The 17,722-nt window shown below is 42.2% G+C and overlaps 1 protein-coding gene and 1 long non-coding RNA gene across 12 annotated transcripts in view; one reads left to right on the top strand and one right to left on the bottom strand.

The window, feature by feature from the left end:
• Nucleotides 1–1,013, bottom strand: part of KALRN (kalirin RhoGEF kinase) — a 483,534-nt gene extending 482,521 nt beyond the window's left edge. For 7 of the 11 annotated variants that reach the window (XM_042041538.1, XM_042041539.1, XM_042041542.1 and 4 more), the window contains exons 1-2: nucleotides 944–961; nucleotides 296–400 (exon numbers count right to left, since the gene is read on the bottom strand). In XM_042041538.1, the coding sequence (XP_041897472.1) occupies nucleotides 296–368 (73 nt within the window). In that variant the 5' untranslated portion in view covers nucleotides 369–400; nucleotides 944–961. Of the gene's footprint in view, nucleotides 1–295; nucleotides 401–943 lie in introns of all 11 variants that reach the window. The other 4 variants (XM_042041544.1, XM_042041545.1, XM_042041543.1 and 1 more) reach the window with 2 other exon arrangements.
• LOC121670806 lies at nucleotides 961–17,308 on the top strand. The gene is made up of 2 exons (XR_006018275.1): nucleotides 961–1,228; nucleotides 12,923–17,308. It is a non-coding gene; the product is annotated as an uncharacterized LOC121670806 (long non-coding RNA).
• Nucleotides 17,309–17,722: the final 414 nt, after the last annotated feature.

Genomic DNA, 17,722 nt, shown 5'->3' on the forward strand with positions numbered 1-17,722 from the left:
CGGGGCTTTTGTGCATGCTTGGGGCGGGGGCCTGGCCGGTCTTCTCCCGAGGCGGTGGGAGCGCAGCCCCGCGGTAGCATCCTCCCGGGGGCGGGAGGGGCGACGGGGGCACGGGCGCACCGAGGGGCTGCGGCGGACAAAGCGAGGAGGCAGGCGGGGACCCCCTCCATCCCCTCTTCTTCTCTCCCCGCGGCTCCGCTGCTGGCGGTGCCCGCGCCGCAGCCGCCAGCCCCGCATCCCGCGGCGGAGGCAAGGGCCCGGCGCTGCCCTGGCCCCTTCCCCGCGGCTCCCCTACCTGTTCGGAAGAAAGCATCCACCTCGGAGTCAGGGACAGCGCCTTCCTCCGCCGCCCCTTCGGCGGGATTCATGGCTGGGGGAGAGGCAGCGGCGAGCCCGGCGGCTGGTAATATCCAGTGAGTTAGGGAGGAGGAGAGCCGAGAGAGAGAGAGAGAAAAAGAGGGAGGGAGAAGAGGAGGGAGGGAGGGATGGAGGCGCGTTCAGCTGCGAGCCCAACCGAGCGCCGCTCGGATCATCCCTTCCGCGGTGCCTGCGGGGCGGCTGCCCCGGGGCTGGGTTGCGCTGCCCCCGGGCTGCGCTGGGCGGTGCGGCCGGGGCGGGGTGCCGGTGCCGAGCCGCGCCGCCGCCGGCCCCCTCCCCTCCACCCGCTATTGTTCCGACCTGCTCCGCTCCACTCCCCCCGCCGCCGCCGCTGCCCCTCGCCGCGCTGACAGCCCAGCCCGGCCCGGCCCCCGGCGGCCGCCCCCGCCGCTTCCCTGCCGGCACTTCCTGAGCCAGGCCGGGGCCGGCCGGGGAGGCTGCGGCGCCCCCCGCCGCCGGGGCAGCCCCTCTGCGGGGCGCGGCCGCTCCGGGCGGGGCGGGCCGGGCACAGGTGCGGGCACAGACGCCCCGCGGGGACGGGAGGGATTTTTTTTTTATTCCCTACCCCTGTGCACGCCGCAGCCGTGTGGCTGTGGATCCCCGAGCTGCACCGCTGCCATGTCTCCCCTCTGATGAAGAGCCGCGGGGGCACGGCACGGCACGGCGCGGCGCTCGGCTGTCAGCTGGGCAGGTACTCGGGGAGCGAAAGTGAACGCTGATGTGGTTACACGGACACAAAAAAATATTCTTTCTTTTGGGGTGGGGAAAAGGGGTTAGGGGTTTTTTATGTTCAGGAGCTCTGGGGAACGATTCCTTTGGAAACGATCAGCGAAAGTGCATGTTGTTGCAGGTATGCCTTCATATTTCATTCTTTACAGTCCTCGGTGACTAGAGAGCCAAAAAGGAGTTTGGAAAGCCAGGATCTTGGTCCCAGCTCAGACATTGATTCTGCTCGCTAAATGATTTTGATTTCTCTGCTGTAGCTCCAATATTTGTGATTTGGGACAATAATTGCTGTTTCAAAGGAGTGCTGTGAGGAATACTTGTTTGTACTTTGTTAGCCGCTGAGTTAAATGTTCTTCCCTGAGCCTAGCTATCAAGACTTCAAGCACAGACAGGCAGAGATAGACCAAGACAGATGTTTGCCATTTGGGCACTTTCTTCTCCTGTTCACGTATTTGAAGTTGCCCCAGCTCCTCATTCTTCTATAATCGCATAACAGCTCTAAAATGAGCTTAAGGAGAAATGTTGCTTTTTCACCTATTCAAACTACCACTGTAAAACAGGAATGTTACTCTCACACTTCACAGTTGTTCATCTTTGCTTCCTCTACCATTAGAAAGAAAAAGCAACTGTTGGTGTGATGACCCCTCTGGCTGTATTACCCTTGGATATAACCCATCCTTGCTGCAAAATTCCATCCATCACTCTCAAGAAGTCTTTTTGCCAGGACATCCCTGTGGCCTCTGTGTCTTTATCCTGTAGGGGTAATGCCTAATCATCACTCATTTGCTATTGAAAATCTCTGATGTTTAAGGGACTTGAGGAGAAAACCTCTCCAAAATCCTGGTCAGCACAGAGGGATGCACTGAAGCTTCAAAAGAGGTATCTGTCTCATGCATCTTAAGGAAGAAAATACTCTGGCTAGCAGAAGTGTCAGAGCCAACTGGTTGTAAGTGACACTGTCTGCATCAGTTCTCAACCCGTAGGTAGTTCAGCAGTTGAGGCTGGCAGACCCTTTTCTGTTTCAGCCCAGATTATTTTAGATGCAAGAGGAGCATGGGTTTCCTCCACCTGATCTCTTCTCAATAGAACATAAGGGAAGGCTGGATTTGGATGTATATTGCACTTGATAAAAAGACTGAAAATTTCCCTGCATAAATTTAACTGTCTAAATAGTATTGACCAGGCAGGATGAGCACAGAGGTCCCAGTCATATCTCCTCTGACCTTACCGTTTACTACTGTGATTAAAACAGAATACGTCATACCCACGGACTTAGAAATAAGAGCAAACATCCTACAGAGATCCAGCTAGCATTTAGTTTCCTCATTCCCTCCCTCCTGATATCTCGTGTAGTGCCATTTCCAATGCCTACCTCCAGCTGGTTTTAACTGAAGCCATTTATCTTTTTATGTTTATGGATTAATAAAGGTCATTTCACAACTATCTGCAGAAAGTAGCACCACAAAGGCTCTGTCCAGCCTGCCAAAGCCCATTACAGACCCCTGTGCAGCCTCTGAGCTCCTCTCCTTAGGACAACCAGGATGCCAGAAGCACCTCCATATCAGGCATGCCAGCAGTAGGGCAGTACCACAGTACAAGCACCTGAGTAAAATCAGTCATTCAAGCACCAGACTTTCTTCAGTGACCATTTACCCTTCCTTTCACATCACAGCACAGTGCAAAAAAGCCTTCCTTCTTCCAGGCTTAAGCAAGGTGCACCATTTTGAATGCCATCTCAAGATCTCACCTCTGAATATTCACTAGCCCAAAGCAGATTTGCTCCCCGGGAGTCTTACATACATGCTCATTCAGGAGTGTGAGTTTGGTAGCTGGGAAGAATGTGGTTTCCTCATGAAGCACTTGGAATCCACTCAGGATTTGATACAACCTGGTGGTTTTTACAGTTAAAGCATTCTGGAGCATCCTTAGAAGCTAAACAGGAGTTACCCACAGGCAAGGAAGACTTAGCATCATCCAAAGGGAATTATTATTGTCAATGACAGAGAAATTTATATTCCCCTTTCATTAGGAACCCTGAAGATGTGTCCTACAACATCAGTTGTAGAAATCATATAGGCTACAGAAAGCACATTTTTCTGTATAATCTGCAACTGAAGGTGTTAGAAAATGCTGAGGGGAGGGAGAGAAGTTCATTTAGCTTACCAGCTAAGATAATCCCAATACCTACACAGATTCCTGCTTAATGATTAAACCAGTGAAAATACTCATATTTAACTGTATAAAATACCAGCATCTTCTGAAAACAAATGATTTTTTTTTTCTTCACAGAAAAGCTTCATTAGAACATGAATGGTCCCAGATCTCTCATAATTTAAAACAAATGGGAATTTCCACTTTTTAAAGAATAAAGATGTTTGGAGAGGTTTTTCATTTAAGTCTATCAAGACTTAGCCATGTCTTTGTCTTGCTCATCTCTGCTGTGTAAGACACAGCAAGTTTGTTCTTCTCTACTTGCAGCTCCACTGGCCAGGGAAGCCCTGCACAATATATTCACTGTTTTCATGGCTTTATCATTGAAGCAGCAGTCCTGCTGTCACATTTTGCACACACCTCTCATATGCACACACCATGGCAATGCAGGACGGGCAGTACTACAGTACAATATCAGTAAACTTCAGTGGAAACCCAGACACTGAGGGAGCTACTGTTTTTCTTAACTCTGCAAGCAGAACAGAACTGTCACTGTAAAATATCATTAACAACTAAGAACCACCATGACTTCAGTTCAAGTCCCAGCAATGAGTTTACAGTTTTTGTTGTTCAAAGAAGAGCTGTTAAATATAGAATGAAATACTATCTGCAACATATAATTCCCTTTTTAGATATAATGCTGAAGGTACCTACAGTTTCCTTGAAAAGCAGAACATGGAAAAAAACCCTGTAGAATTACGTTAGCCAAAATACAGTAGTTTCACTGACAGACACTGCTTTAATCTTTTGCCTGGCTCTACTTGACAAATACCTCAATCCATACCAAACAACTTCATATGACTAGGTACGAATACTTTTCTTTTTGACAGCCCCTAAAGCTGCTCAAAGATCAGAAACTGTTACACAGGCTTTTGATTTAAGGCCTCTGCTACAGCCAAGTTTTCCAATGGGATGGCAATAGGTAGCATCTGAGATGAAACATTTTTTAGCTGAATCTCATGAGCTTGCATGCTACAGGATGGGAGGAGGGAGAAGAATGTGAACAAGAAATCAGTAAAATTCGTCTTTCCAAGACAGCAGATCCAAGAAAGGAGAAATATATTTGATGGCTCTAGGACAGCTGCACTGCTGGAATCAGAACAGAACTCTGAGAAGGCACATGCAAAGGGGTGTCCTGCACAAAGGCTCAGGAGTCCAGTGCTACAAAACACAGTACATGGGCCAAGAGTTGTCATTCAAAAGGGACAGGGAGGAAAACCATCCTGCCAGGCTCAGCAGACGAGCTGCAGTCTGCAAGGTGCTGCAGAGACCATTGCTTGTGCCCAAAGTCCCTCCCATTCAGTGACACAGCAATGTCTAAATGGAGACTGTTATTAGGAGGTGGGATTGAGAGAAAACCTGAATAGTAGAGCAGGCAAATATGTGTCTTAAAAGCACCTAGGGCTGCCTTGTTAATAAGTTATTTGCAGCTACATTCTGGGTATGTAGAGAAGAATTTCTCACACCCAGAGACCTGTTCAGGCCTATGTCTAGGTATTAGACTTGAAATTACTATGCTCTTACATGGGACCAAGCACAGTGAGGTGGAAATTTCCATCTGTATTCCAGACTATCAGGAATCCTGCAAGAGAAAATCTACAAGTCCCTGGAAACAGGGTGTTCAGAGAAGCCTTCAGGGCAGGATGGAGGAGGCAGAAGACACATTTCATATGCTTAGACTGAAATGTCCATGTATATGCCAAAGATTACTTCTGCCTTGACAGACAGCACACACACATCAAGGTTGGCTTTGCAGAAGCCACATTCACATGTACACGTGTGGCTTAGCTCTACTGTTTGCTCAGATGTGGAACAGCTGTATGGGCAGGCATAGAGCAAACTCTAATACCCTGCCAAAGTCCCTGTCCCAGTATCATCTCTACTCTTGTTATCCTCCCCCTCTGGATCACAGCTGAAGTGGGAATGTCTGCTCAGTTGCCATCTAGTCTCCTGCTTTCAGAGCCAATTTCCCTGAACATGGACAGAAAGCTGAGCAATAATCACTTATCTACAGAAATGTCACCCCACCCAGAAGAAAGCAATAACTATTAGAAAAACAATTTTAAAAATATAAAATATTTTTGTCACTGTGGCAGTGCAAAGGTTTACTAGCATCATCAGTTAGACAAGTGTGTCTCCATAAGTTTCAGAACTGCATTTGCCCCTCTGGCCACAGAAGTTTAGACTGAATTAGCAGCAAGCAGAACAGCTGATGAATCTAAGAAGACACAAGTCTTAGCTAAGTTTATGGATATGAATCTGGAAGAGGCAACAGTGACTGAAAATCCTTTTCTCCTTGGTAACTATTTGGATTCATTTGTTAAATAAGTTGCTAATAAGTGCTAGTGGATCACAGATTCTGTTAAGTAATGAAATAAATAAATCTAAACACAAAAGGGGTATCCCTCAGCCAGGCTCCTTTAGCTACATCAGGCTTGAAAAGAGAAGCTTGTGTTGGCCAAGTCTACACTGTACTTTTATGTACATAAAGAACATCAGTCTTAAGCATGGTTAAGCTGGAACATTTTATTCTAAGTTCCCTGCAAACATTTAATCCTGATTCTGAAATTTTGCCAGATTCTTAGTGATACTGAGCAGTACTTATTTACCAGGAGCTCCTAAATTCCAAGCAATCTCTCAGGCAAGTTCTGACCAGTGCAGAAAGAGTTACAGAACTAGACCAGAAAAAGGAAGTATTAAATATTGAAGTGTTTTAGGAAGAATGTAAATGTACATAGTAGCTATTCAGAAAACCAATTTTAAAGTGAAGCATGCATTAAAATTAAACAGTGACTACTACTTTATTACCACAAGCACTCATTTCAATGCACTTGTAGGATACTAATTTCACACATGGTTGGACATAAATACTAACCTGTTTTCCATTTCACCAGTATAAATTAGTGTGAGAAAGAAGTTTCTTCCCATGATAAAACTAGTAGTGGTGTATGCAAAAACAAAAACAGCATGAGCCCAGTTTATTTCTATTTTTTTTTTTACAAATAGTTACAAAACTGAAGTTTTGGCTCTGTAAATGTACCATAATGTTTAAACTCTGGATTCCCCTCAGAAGCCCTAGTAAACGAAAAATTAATCAGCTAACACATCAAATGAGTCATGCATTCTTATTGAATCAGGTGACAACCTTTCAAAATCCCCTAGAACTCCTTACTACGAAGTACAGTCCTTGAAAATCCTGCCAGCAGCCCCTGTAACTGGCAGCTGTTTATCCAGCTTAGTGCTTTGCAATAGCTGTAACACTGAAAATATACATAGTGATGTTCATACTAGACTCCACTCGCTAAGGGAATGTTTTTTCCATTAATTACCCAAATGAATAAATTTAATAAAATAAATTTTATTTTGCTTTTAGGCAAATATACCAATATTGCTCATCTAACAGATTTGGGTAAGTCTTATCTACAGAGCCTCACCCGGGGAACTGTCAGAAGATACCATACCCCTCAGTGGTATTTTTTGAGGCAGTTTAGATTTTGTGTTGTTGCTTTGTTAGCTTGTTTCTGGGGTTTTTTTGGCGGGGGGTGTTTGGTTTTTTTTAAAAAAATTAGTGTTTTCGAAGGCAGCAATCAGCAAATTACTGAGACCAAGTCTGATGCACTGGAGTCATTCAGTGACTTTGAGTTTTCCCCCACACTCCTAAAGGCACACACAGCAGTTCTTGCAGCTACATGTCAGGGGCAGTCATCACTCCTGACACAGGGAGTAGGGCTCAGTTACTCAGCGTCTCTCGGCTTTCAAGTAACCACTTCTCTCCAGAGGGCTTTAAGAGCCTTGCTGAGCTCACTTCCTCTTCTGTCACTTTCCCCAGGTATATTTTCAGCCTGGTTTACAGCTATGGCTGGAAAGGTTCCAGATGTTGTCCTTCATTTATTGTCTTTTTGGCTTTTTCTTTTCCACTAACAGCAGGTCTCCTTTCCCTGCTGCCTATAAACAGAGGTTCACAAGGATGGAGAGTAGCTCCAGCTTCCTCCCAGTATTGCTTGCTACAGGCAAGTGCGATGGAAGAGAGGTGTTGGGATACTGGGAATAAAGGAGAAGCACATGTAACTGCAACCAAAGACTTGTAACTGGACAAGGAGGAAGATGTGCCCATGCAGATGGGCACATCCTTGTGCTTCCCAAAACCCTGGGCTGAGGACCAGCCTTCCACCCCTCTCCATGGTGACTCCAGACTTGGCACTTACCTACCTGCAGTGGTGCTTCAGATCTCAGTTCAAAGCCCAGCTTATCTCTGAACTTTAAAAGTAGGTCTCTACTGCCACCACATCTTGCTCAGAGTATCTTACATTTTCCGTGCAGTAAAAAGTCAGGGATGGATTCCTATGGCTCACAAGGAGGCCCGAACAGTCAGGGACGATAATGTACATATGGTGTACTGAAGATTCCTGATGACGTTTTGTGCCCATTTCAACAATTGCAAGTATTAATGTTTTTTACCCTAGAAGAGATGCTTCAGTGGCAGAACATTCAAGAAAGAACCTCTGTGTAACTTGAGTTTTCAATACATATTGCCACTTTGATGTCTGTATTTTTAGTTCCGGTGCTGATGGGGCCAAGATTCATACAGAAGTGTGTGGATCTGGTGTGCTGACAGCTTAGAAGGAGACAAAATTAGGAACCAGATGGGAAGTCACAGACGATACTGTTCTGCAGAAGGGGCAAGACAGTATCTGCAGATACTATTTTCAAAACAATATGTTCCAAACCACTGTGACAGTTGCTCTGAGAGGGAGGTCACTTATGTAACAGCAGGTAAGACTGACATACTTTCTGCAGAAGAGCTGCCTTCAAGGTAGGTATTTCTACAGCCCCATCTGTCAGTCTGATAGGGGTTGGTATCAAAATTGACCTCCAGGGAAGCTGTGCTATAAATTCTTTAGGACCACACATGATTCCGAGTCTCTTTGAAAACATAATGCCTCACAGCTGCTGGAGCTGAAGTACTGCCTTCCTTCAAAGGGTAAATCCTCTGTGGTCATCTGGATCTGTTTAGGAACACTGATATATGCTAAAAAGAAGTGCTCTGTATCACTGACTGATATAATGAATCTAGAAATTGTACACAAGAACCAACCATCTTCCTTTCCTTGATTGTCACGTCAGCTCTTCCCTGTGCTCTGGTGACCATCTGGAAGAGACCAATTCCATGCTATGCTATGCTAGCATGCCTTATTGCATAGCCAGCACTAGACAGCTCACGCTCCAGAGCTGCCAGAAGTCTGAGCTATAGGCCACAGGCCATCTGGCTACCAAGATCCAACAACAAATCTATATTAGAAACAAGTATTAGGAGTGATATTTCTTCGATTCAAATACAAGATTTCTTTATGCTGTGAACTGTGACATTCCAGAGAACACTTACCCCTCTAAATAATAATTAACCTATCTGCAACAGGGCTGTAGTGTATTCCTGCCTTCAGGGAAAGGCTAGATTCATTACGGTTCAGTGAAATACTCTTAGATCTACAGCTGAACAACACATAGCTTCGGGGTGAATTTTACTCCTGTGAGAAGCCTTACTGGATCTTATGCATAGAGGTGGTTTCCACATTCCCATTTATGGAGGATGGTAGAGAGCTACAGCAGGACACTTTGGTGCCCAAGAACACACATTCCTCTTGCAGCTTCTGTCAACTCCTCCCAGCTGGTGCAGTCTGAGCAATAGCCACATTGGTCCCCATTTGCTCACAGAAGCGACACCCAAACCCCAGCCACCTCTGCTCCAAGTTCTGCTAGCACTAAAGAATAACCAGTTGTAAGCTCTGCCAGGAGAAGCTTTTATCTCAAAGATACATCTCTTCATCAGTTATAAAATTGAACAGCACAACATGAATTTAAGATTCAAATGTCAATATTGCAAACATATGAGGCTTTCCTAGGCAACAGAAATAAACACTACAGTCATTATTATCATTCACGCAGTCAAATATAATTTGGAATCCACAAATTCGTATTTGTTTACGTGTAATGGCATTTCAGTAATTTTAATCTCTTGCCAAGGCCATGCCTCCTGTTCCTTTCATATATGTGTGGGTACACATGCATACTTCTGCTGATTCTCCCACAGTCAATGGAAAGTTTCACACACACATTCTTTTCTTAATGTATGTATTTTTCTAAAATATGGGAAAAAAACCCCTAGTTTTGGCAATGAAGATTTATGTCCTCTACTAAATAGTTTTCTTTATTTACCAATGACTATCATCTTGTCTAACTCATTAGACCAAATAAATTTTCTATGCCTTGTATCTTCAACACTGGCCCAACAGAGCATTTAGTTTTAGCCAGTAGAGTGCATGAGTGTCCTCTGTCTGCTATTGACTTTAACTGTGGAACTGGAGGAAAGTCCCTGATCTGGTGAAATTAAAAGCCAAAGTCCCTCTAAAATAAAAAAGACTGTTTCATCCAAACGCCTTTCAATTTGATCAGTATAAGATGTTTTTATTGCTGAAAATCTCAGGTTCAAATACTACTATCAACACAGTTTATCATAGATCTAGATTATGTAACCAGAACGAGCCCTAGGAAGTTTAGTCGGGAGCAATTTCTTACTTGAATTAAAAATCAACATGTTTGCATTCTACATGCTTTCAGTAAAGTGCATTGATCAGAAAATTATTCCTCCACCTGGTATTAATGTCACCCAGGATGTCCCTCACTACTTCCTCCTTCATCAGTTCTTAGACCTTACACTACCCTTGACAACACCGAGTTCTTACACTTGAGAAGTTGCAGCTAATTCAGAATACATCAGTGCACAGGAGCAGCTTAAATTATTTCCCCCAATGCATTATTGTGTTTATCTTCTGTGAATTTCATTTGCCATCTTATTGCCCAATCATCCAATTTATGAAATCCTTCGGGACATTCTCCCAGTCCTCCATACTTTCTTGCTTGGTTTCACCACTTCATTATTCAATTAATCTTCTAGATCATTATGGTGTGTATTGAAAGGTATATTCTCCAAACTACAAAGTGATTATTCTTAAGATTGAATTGGATTTTGCTGTGATACATTCAGTGGTGCAAGAAACACAACCATGAAAGCATTACACAACAAAAAATACTCCAACATACATCCCTAAAGAAAACAAAAGCTAGATGGGCCTCCCATGCTCACCCGGGACACAATGCTTTGTTGTTCCAGGCCCAGTGACACTTTCTGTGGTTTATGGGATGCTAACAAAAGCAGACATTTAAAACAGAGCCTAAAGCTTTCAACCCCTCCAGTGCGAGGGAGCTGAACATCCCCACTGCACCAGCAGTGGCTGCATTTGCTTAGTTTTCCTTATGCCTGGGAAGAGCATCACAAACTGCTACTGCTTGCTGACACGTTCACCTTCCTTCTAGGAACTCTTCTATCTCCTGCAAACCCAAGTGGAGAGAGGGAGATTAGTGAAATGGAAAAGAGGAGAGAAGGAAAGCATTACCATGCTGGGATTATGCCAAGAGCCTGGTAGATTTAGGCACTCCATTTCCACTACATTTCTGTGGATATTTAGCACCTAAGACCATGAAAATGATTTCAAAAGTCCCTAAAGAAATGACTGCATCTGCCACACTTTGCCAAGGCACAGAGCTGCCTCCCTGCTGTGCTATGGTTTTGTCCATAACAGTGTAGGTGGACATTTTTAGACACTAACATCAGGCAGAGGAGCTACTGACTCAGAATCTGCTCTGAACTTTCAACCTAGCAGGAATCTCCCTCTGCAAAAAACTTTGTCAGTCTTCAAGAAACCAATCCATGAAAAGGTCACCAAAACCTCCTTCTGAGCCTACCCAACAGATGTTGTTTTTAGTTCACCACACAAGAAAAGACACCCAGTCCTTTAGAGTCCAGTACAATTGTCACAGAAGTCAGAGGAAAGACAGTTTGAGTTCCAGGGCTCTCAAATCCTTATTCATTTTGGGAATACTCTCAGATGAAGCAAAATTGTCATTAGACTTCATTCAAGATTTCAAAGAGAGAACAACTGCAGTGCTTGACTCTTATTTGTATTTTCTGATTCTTTAGGGCAGTGTTTTCCATTTTCTTGCAATTGGCAATTTTCTACCCATGTTTTTAGAAATGTCATTTTCCATCTTTTTCTCTATAATCCTAACGAAAGACAAAGTATCTGAATAAAAAATAGAGTTGGAGGTTGATCAGTAAAACTCAACAACTGTGTGACAGAGTTGTCAGCAGTAAGTGAAAAGACTTGATGGCTCTGGGTGATTTGCACACACGAGTGTGTATGTGTGCATACACACACAGGAATCTCTGGATCTTGTAACAGTTCTGCTATGGATTTGCAAAACAACCTCAAGCAGTTCACATTTCTGAGTCTCTCCTTTATACTTCTGTAAAATGGGTATAGTGATACTATTTGCCTCACAAGAGTGGCAAGGAACCCTTGTTCTAGTTTATAGTGTTCTGACATGCTCAAGGAGTGCTATAGAAAAGTGGAGAATTAATTGGTTTATAAATTGTCAACCTTGTGGTTAAAAATAGCTTTAATATGTCAATTCTTTCTGAGTTAACACAGAAAAAGGCAATTACTTATGACAAGCTAGGAAGTTCGGGGTTTTTTTGCTGAAGTATACCCAAATGCTAATTATTCTGTAAACATTTATAACAAACTACCACTCTTTGGAGGCCGGCAAAACAAACTTCAGTACAAACCAAACAAAGGCTACAGCACAGACTGCTGTGTACACATCACACACACTTTGTAACATTCTATTGTAATACTAATGGCTTCAAGACATTATGATGTAATTATAACACCGTTACGGAGACAAAACAATGTTTCCATGGTTCTGTCACGATACCCAAACCATTCTATGAGTCTATATCAGAAATTCTCAGTGTGCACACATGGAGGCAACACTGGGCTGCCAAAGTGAAATGAAAGGGTGATGCTGGGAATTGTTGATGAGCAGCCTTTAACAAGAAAATGGAAGTGACACTAACACGATTCTGCAAAGATGGCATGACGTCCAAATTAAACTGAACTAAATCAGAGGCGTTCCATTTAAACCATGTTATGAACAAGAGCCATTTATGCATTAGTGATTCAGCTTTTTAAATGAGTCAGTGACAATAAATGACAACGTTTTGACTGTTCATCTTGAATGGCAAGAGGATCATTTGAGCCATGAGCCTTTCCCCCCCCCCTTCCTCTGATCACCTTCCAAAGAGACTGTAAAGTGCATTTCTGGTGAGAAGAGTGGTTTCATAAAGACAACACTCTTGAGATCTATATTTACTCATTGTCAGTGATCACCAGAGGAAAACCCTATTCCTACTTTTTTTTTTCCTATAATGTCTCGTTTTTACTGTAAAGTCTAGAGAACATGCTAAGATCAGATCTTATCTTGCCACATGCTATCTAGACTGTATTTGCAGACAGTCCCTTGTTTGGAAGAGTTTATAGCCTGAACAGCAGAACTGACTAGGAAGTTTCAACCAAAGTATTACATTTTAAGAAAAACAGTCTTCCAAATTTCAAAATTTCCTGACAGGAATATTCCTGATTTGCTGGCTTTCTTTTTTTTCCATTTTATGATGGAAAAATCAAATTTTCGTTCTTTCTTTTTCTTTCAGCTCAAGTTCCTCACCCTTCCATTCTCACCTAAGATTAGTCCTCCAGCCTGAACTACTTCCCATGATGTGTCACATCTCTGCCCTTCAAAAGACACCACATGTTTCAGGAGCCAATCTGTTAAAAAATCCCAACAATATAGAATCAATATCCTTCCCGTAATTGTGCTGAAGTGAAGATGGGGCAGAAGATGCAATCCAGACCAGCATTTAGGCATATTTCATTTCTTGGCTACATCATCCAGACCTGTGCATCTAAAGAGGCACTAACTCAAGCTCTACACCGATGTGCAGCCACTGCAGCCTCACAGAAAAGCTTCAGTTGACATCTGTGCCGAACACATCCTCCTCCTCCTTTTCAAGAGCCTCTTTAATTGAAGGAAATACATTGTACAATACAGAAATCTTTCTTGAGTGACCACCCAAAGGATTAGTGAAAATGGGCTGCATTGATTTTTATCTGACCTGCAGTAAAAAGTCCAGTCTGGGAAGGCTGATACTAGATACAGCCTGTAAGTCTGATTGCATTGAATAGAGGTCATAAGACACTGTATATATGACATAAGTCATCCTGTATTAAGATGACTTTACCCAAAAAATGTTCTAAATTTTCTGACTGCCTCCTGCTTCAGGGAAGTGTGGTTGAACAAAGAGATGCTGAACCACCATCACCCTCTTCCACTCTGATTTGAGTGTGGAGAGGATCCAGAATGTGCATACTGTAACCTCACAATTTCCATAGCAACACCAAGAAGGGTCTTGTTAACCACAGGTAGCACAAAACACTCACAAAGGTTTTAAACCATTCAGCAAGTCTCAAAAAAAAAAAAAAAAAAAGGTGCTAAATATGCTGATTATAATTTAAAATTCTCTGATAAGAGCATAGTTTTCAGGTAGCAGTTGAAAAAGGAAATCTCTTCCAGGCTGAAACAGTATTGCTGCTCTGCTCATCCAGGTTATTGTAAGACAACATAAGCAAAATGTTCTGCTTTTTAAAAGAAAGGTATTATTTCTATAGTTAATATGAATCACGAGGGAAACTTTACTACAGAAAAGAACACATCATTACATATCAGTAATTGTTGTTTTTCTATGTATCTGCTCTATAAAGCTATAACACAACCTACAGCCAAAGAGAAATAGTGCAGTAATGGGGCTATTGCTCCCTCTACTGTAAATATGCATGATTTTGTACTACAGGTGATACAATACAATCAAAGTAATTAAAAGTACTTCAACTAATCAAAAAACCAGCAACAAAAAACATGTTTTCAGAATGACTTAACCAAATGATCATGTTTCCTCGCAATGCAGTGGAAAGAATATCCAAAGAAACACGATGCTTTTTGTTTCTTTTTTCACTGTATTAAAAACCAGCAAGGTATCTGCAGGTTTTAACTTAAAAACATAAACACATGAGGAAACCTTTCTGACACTGATCACACTCTTGTTTCCTAGTGGCAAAGGAAAAAAAGAAATAATAAGTGCCCAGTGGGAGGCATTTTGACCTTTTGAACAGCCTCCCATTATGAATATCAGCACTGAGGAAATCAGCAAATTAATCAGGGAGAGTAGAAAATAAACAAGAAGGTGATTCATGAGGAGATTTACGGGGCTGAATTGTACATGCGTGGGAAAGCAGATTACTGAATCACACAGAGCCTTCCGTTACCAGAACTGCCTCATTTCTCAGCTCAGCGCTGGGGTGCTGGGCTCACCCAAAAAGTCTTCAAACAAACTCTGATTCTCTGTCAAAGGCCAAAGAGGCCAAACATAATTTTACCCAAACCATCTAAAAATAGATTGTTATTGAGCAGAGGACAGAGAGAAGTTGCCTTAGCACCAAATTGGTCTTTCAGTGGCTTTATTCCTTTGCAACCAGAGATTCGTAATTTAAGAAAAAAGCTGCTTCTCTCTTTTCTGCAATATTACAGTAATGGAGAATGAGAGTATAGCCACTAGATTTTTAGTGCAAGATTCCTGCTGGGAGGCAATATGAAATTGCCTTCTCTCTTTCTCAGACTCTGCTATGGCTCAAAGCAATCAGCAGCAAAGGGAGTCCAGCCAAGGAGGGGCTGATGGCCGGTAAATACCAGAACATCACCCCTGGACCTGCATGGCATTTGCACAGGCAGCAGCATCTTTGATAAAGACTTCTAAGACCACAGGACAGAAAAGATTCATACGCCTCCAAACTTCCCATCTAAATATTTCCCTTCTATCATTTCTCTAAAATATTTTACAGGAAGGAATGAGAGAACTTTGATTTTCTGCTGATCTGAGTTACATAGGATAAGGTTCCTCAACTGATTAGTTTTAACACACTCTCCACTCTTCAGCTTGGATAAAGCACCTCTTCTTGATTTATCACTGATTAAAATCAATAGTAAAATCCTCACTGATTTCACTGAGCAATGGATGAGCTCTTTGTGCTCTGCAGCCCACAAGGATCTGAAATCGTGACTGTATTTAAACATAAGAGATTTTTTTCTTTTGTGCCAGGAAGCAGTGGCAGGCACTTTGGGGAGCATCTTCCAAGCGTCTTGTTCACTCTGGGCTCCCTGCTTGAGGAAGCATATGGCTCTTTGGGCTTGAAGCCCCATAAATCTGCATTAGTTTAAAATGCATGAATGTGAATCATTAGCCTAAGATTTCAGCGCTAATAAAAGAGAACACAAGTTCAATATCACTTCTAAGCATTTCTGACTTTGACATTATCGTGCCACTGACCACTCTTAGGACAGCTTTTTCCAGTGATAAAAACTTATTTTAAAGTTCAAAAAGACTTTTTTTTTCTTTAGAATCTTCATGGACAAATACCTTGTGAAGACTGCACACCCAAAATAGCAGCACCATCACTTGAATCTAATTAAAACCATTATTCAGAAACATATTTTAAAATTCAATGAGACCTGTATAGCCAGCCTTGAGTTCAATCTAGAGTTATACTGGCCTGTGTATAATTGGAATTACAGGGATTCATGAGCACATACAATTGCAATTTTTTTTCCTCCACCAAGGTTTTTCATTTTAGAAGAGGAAAGAAATAAGTCACAAAATAAAAATTGTGCACTTCAGAATACGCTAAAGTGAAAAGCGTCCACAATAAGCATCAAACAAAGAGAACAAAGGGGGGTTTGGCATGAAAGACTTGGCCAAGTCTGGAACTACTTACAAAACTTTTAGTTCTAAACTGGTTTCGTGACCTGGACAGAAAGATTTGATATTCAGGTGTGTTTGTTTTCAGACACAAGGATTATTGTCTTAAATTAAACTTGAAAGTTCTAGATGTTTAACCACCAACTGAATTAACAAAAGCTATTTATTTCAAGTAAAGAGAAAACACACATTAAAATACAAGAAGGAAATTCCTTCTTTACATGCACCTCCTTTCCACTTTGATTATTCCTTATCTAAAGACAAGAAAAAATAAAAGTGAGATATAATGCCAAAGTGGCTTTTCATTACCTTAATGCACCTCCAACTTCGAGCTTTCACCAAAACCTTGCAGCTGTTCCAGTCCTTGCTCTCTTTGTTGGGGCACAAAGAACAGAACAGATAGAAAACAGTGAGCTTTTACTAAAACTTCTCTCTCCAACCATACTTTATTAATTCATCTGACATTTCATCCATGGTAGATTAGAGGAGGGTAGCAACAGGCTACTCCAGCTGCTCCACATCACAGAAGATGAGCAGAACTAAAGAGGATAAATTTCAAAGATCCCAGATCTTAAATCACACTGCTATCACAAAAAGAGATATGGTCTGCAAAGGCAAAGAATATCTTTTATTAGTTCAGCAGGTATAACTGGGAAACACCAGACATGGTTTTGGGTGCAGAATTCTTCCTCCAGGCCTTTGAAATACTTTTCCCTAAAAAGAGGTACACATTTGCCAAAACACATCTGGTTTTTACCAATAATGCCATCTCATCTAGAATGTAGAATGTTTTGATCTATTATTTGTCTTACTTACACTTTAAGGTTGGATCGTCCCAGCTGCAACACTGCAATGTTATGGCAAGACTGAATCCTACATTTGTTGTTAGTTTTGCAGCAGGTTGGGGAGGCACCAACATCCTTTCATCATCCAGAAATAGTTCTCCAACAATAATCTTAAAGCATTTCCAGGCACAAAGAAGCCTCTGGTGACAAGAAAAGAAATCTCCATGTCAGATGTATGAGTAAAGCTCAGGACTCTGATTTCGTCATTATGACTGGTTTAATTAATAAATATGATAATGTATCAAGGCTGTGTCTTTTCATTGTTTTGTTGCCCTTCACTTAAGCTGATCCAAAGCTTACCTTTCAACTAGATTTTCATGGACTCTGGGTAAAACTAAATTAACTAATCCAATTCAATCAATAAAGAACTTATCTCTCATTGGCATCATAGGCTCACTTCCTTTGCTTTTCCCTTAGGAGATGCTCCTTTAAAGGCTTGATGAAGACTCAACTCTCAGTACATAACTTGTGGATATGCAGATTCCCTATGTTTTCACAGCTTTCCCCCATATTCATAATAAATGGTGCTTGTGTGGTGTGGGCAGAGTTATGCTACTGACAACTTGTCTTTATAATGCTTCTATTTGCTGTAAGAAATCCAACCACTTTTATCAAAGCAAAAGGTGAAAAAAGCAGGCTCTGACTGCTAAACTAATCAACAGTAGTCGCCTTCCAACTTTCACTGCCAAGTCATTTCCTCCCATGGTCATTATGTTGTTATTTGTACAGCAACAGCTGCTTCACAGGAGAAGCAGAAGACACTGCTCCTTTTGCCAGTGTCAGTAGGTGATGGGAGGAG

This window comes from Corvus kubaryi, unplaced genomic scaffold, assembly GCF_017639235.1.
Source record: "Corvus kubaryi isolate FWS band 111438036 unplaced genomic scaffold, C.kubaryi_AGA036_p1.0 37396, whole genome shotgun sequence".
Taxonomy (NCBI): Eukaryota; Metazoa; Chordata; class Aves; order Passeriformes; family Corvidae; genus Corvus; species Corvus kubaryi.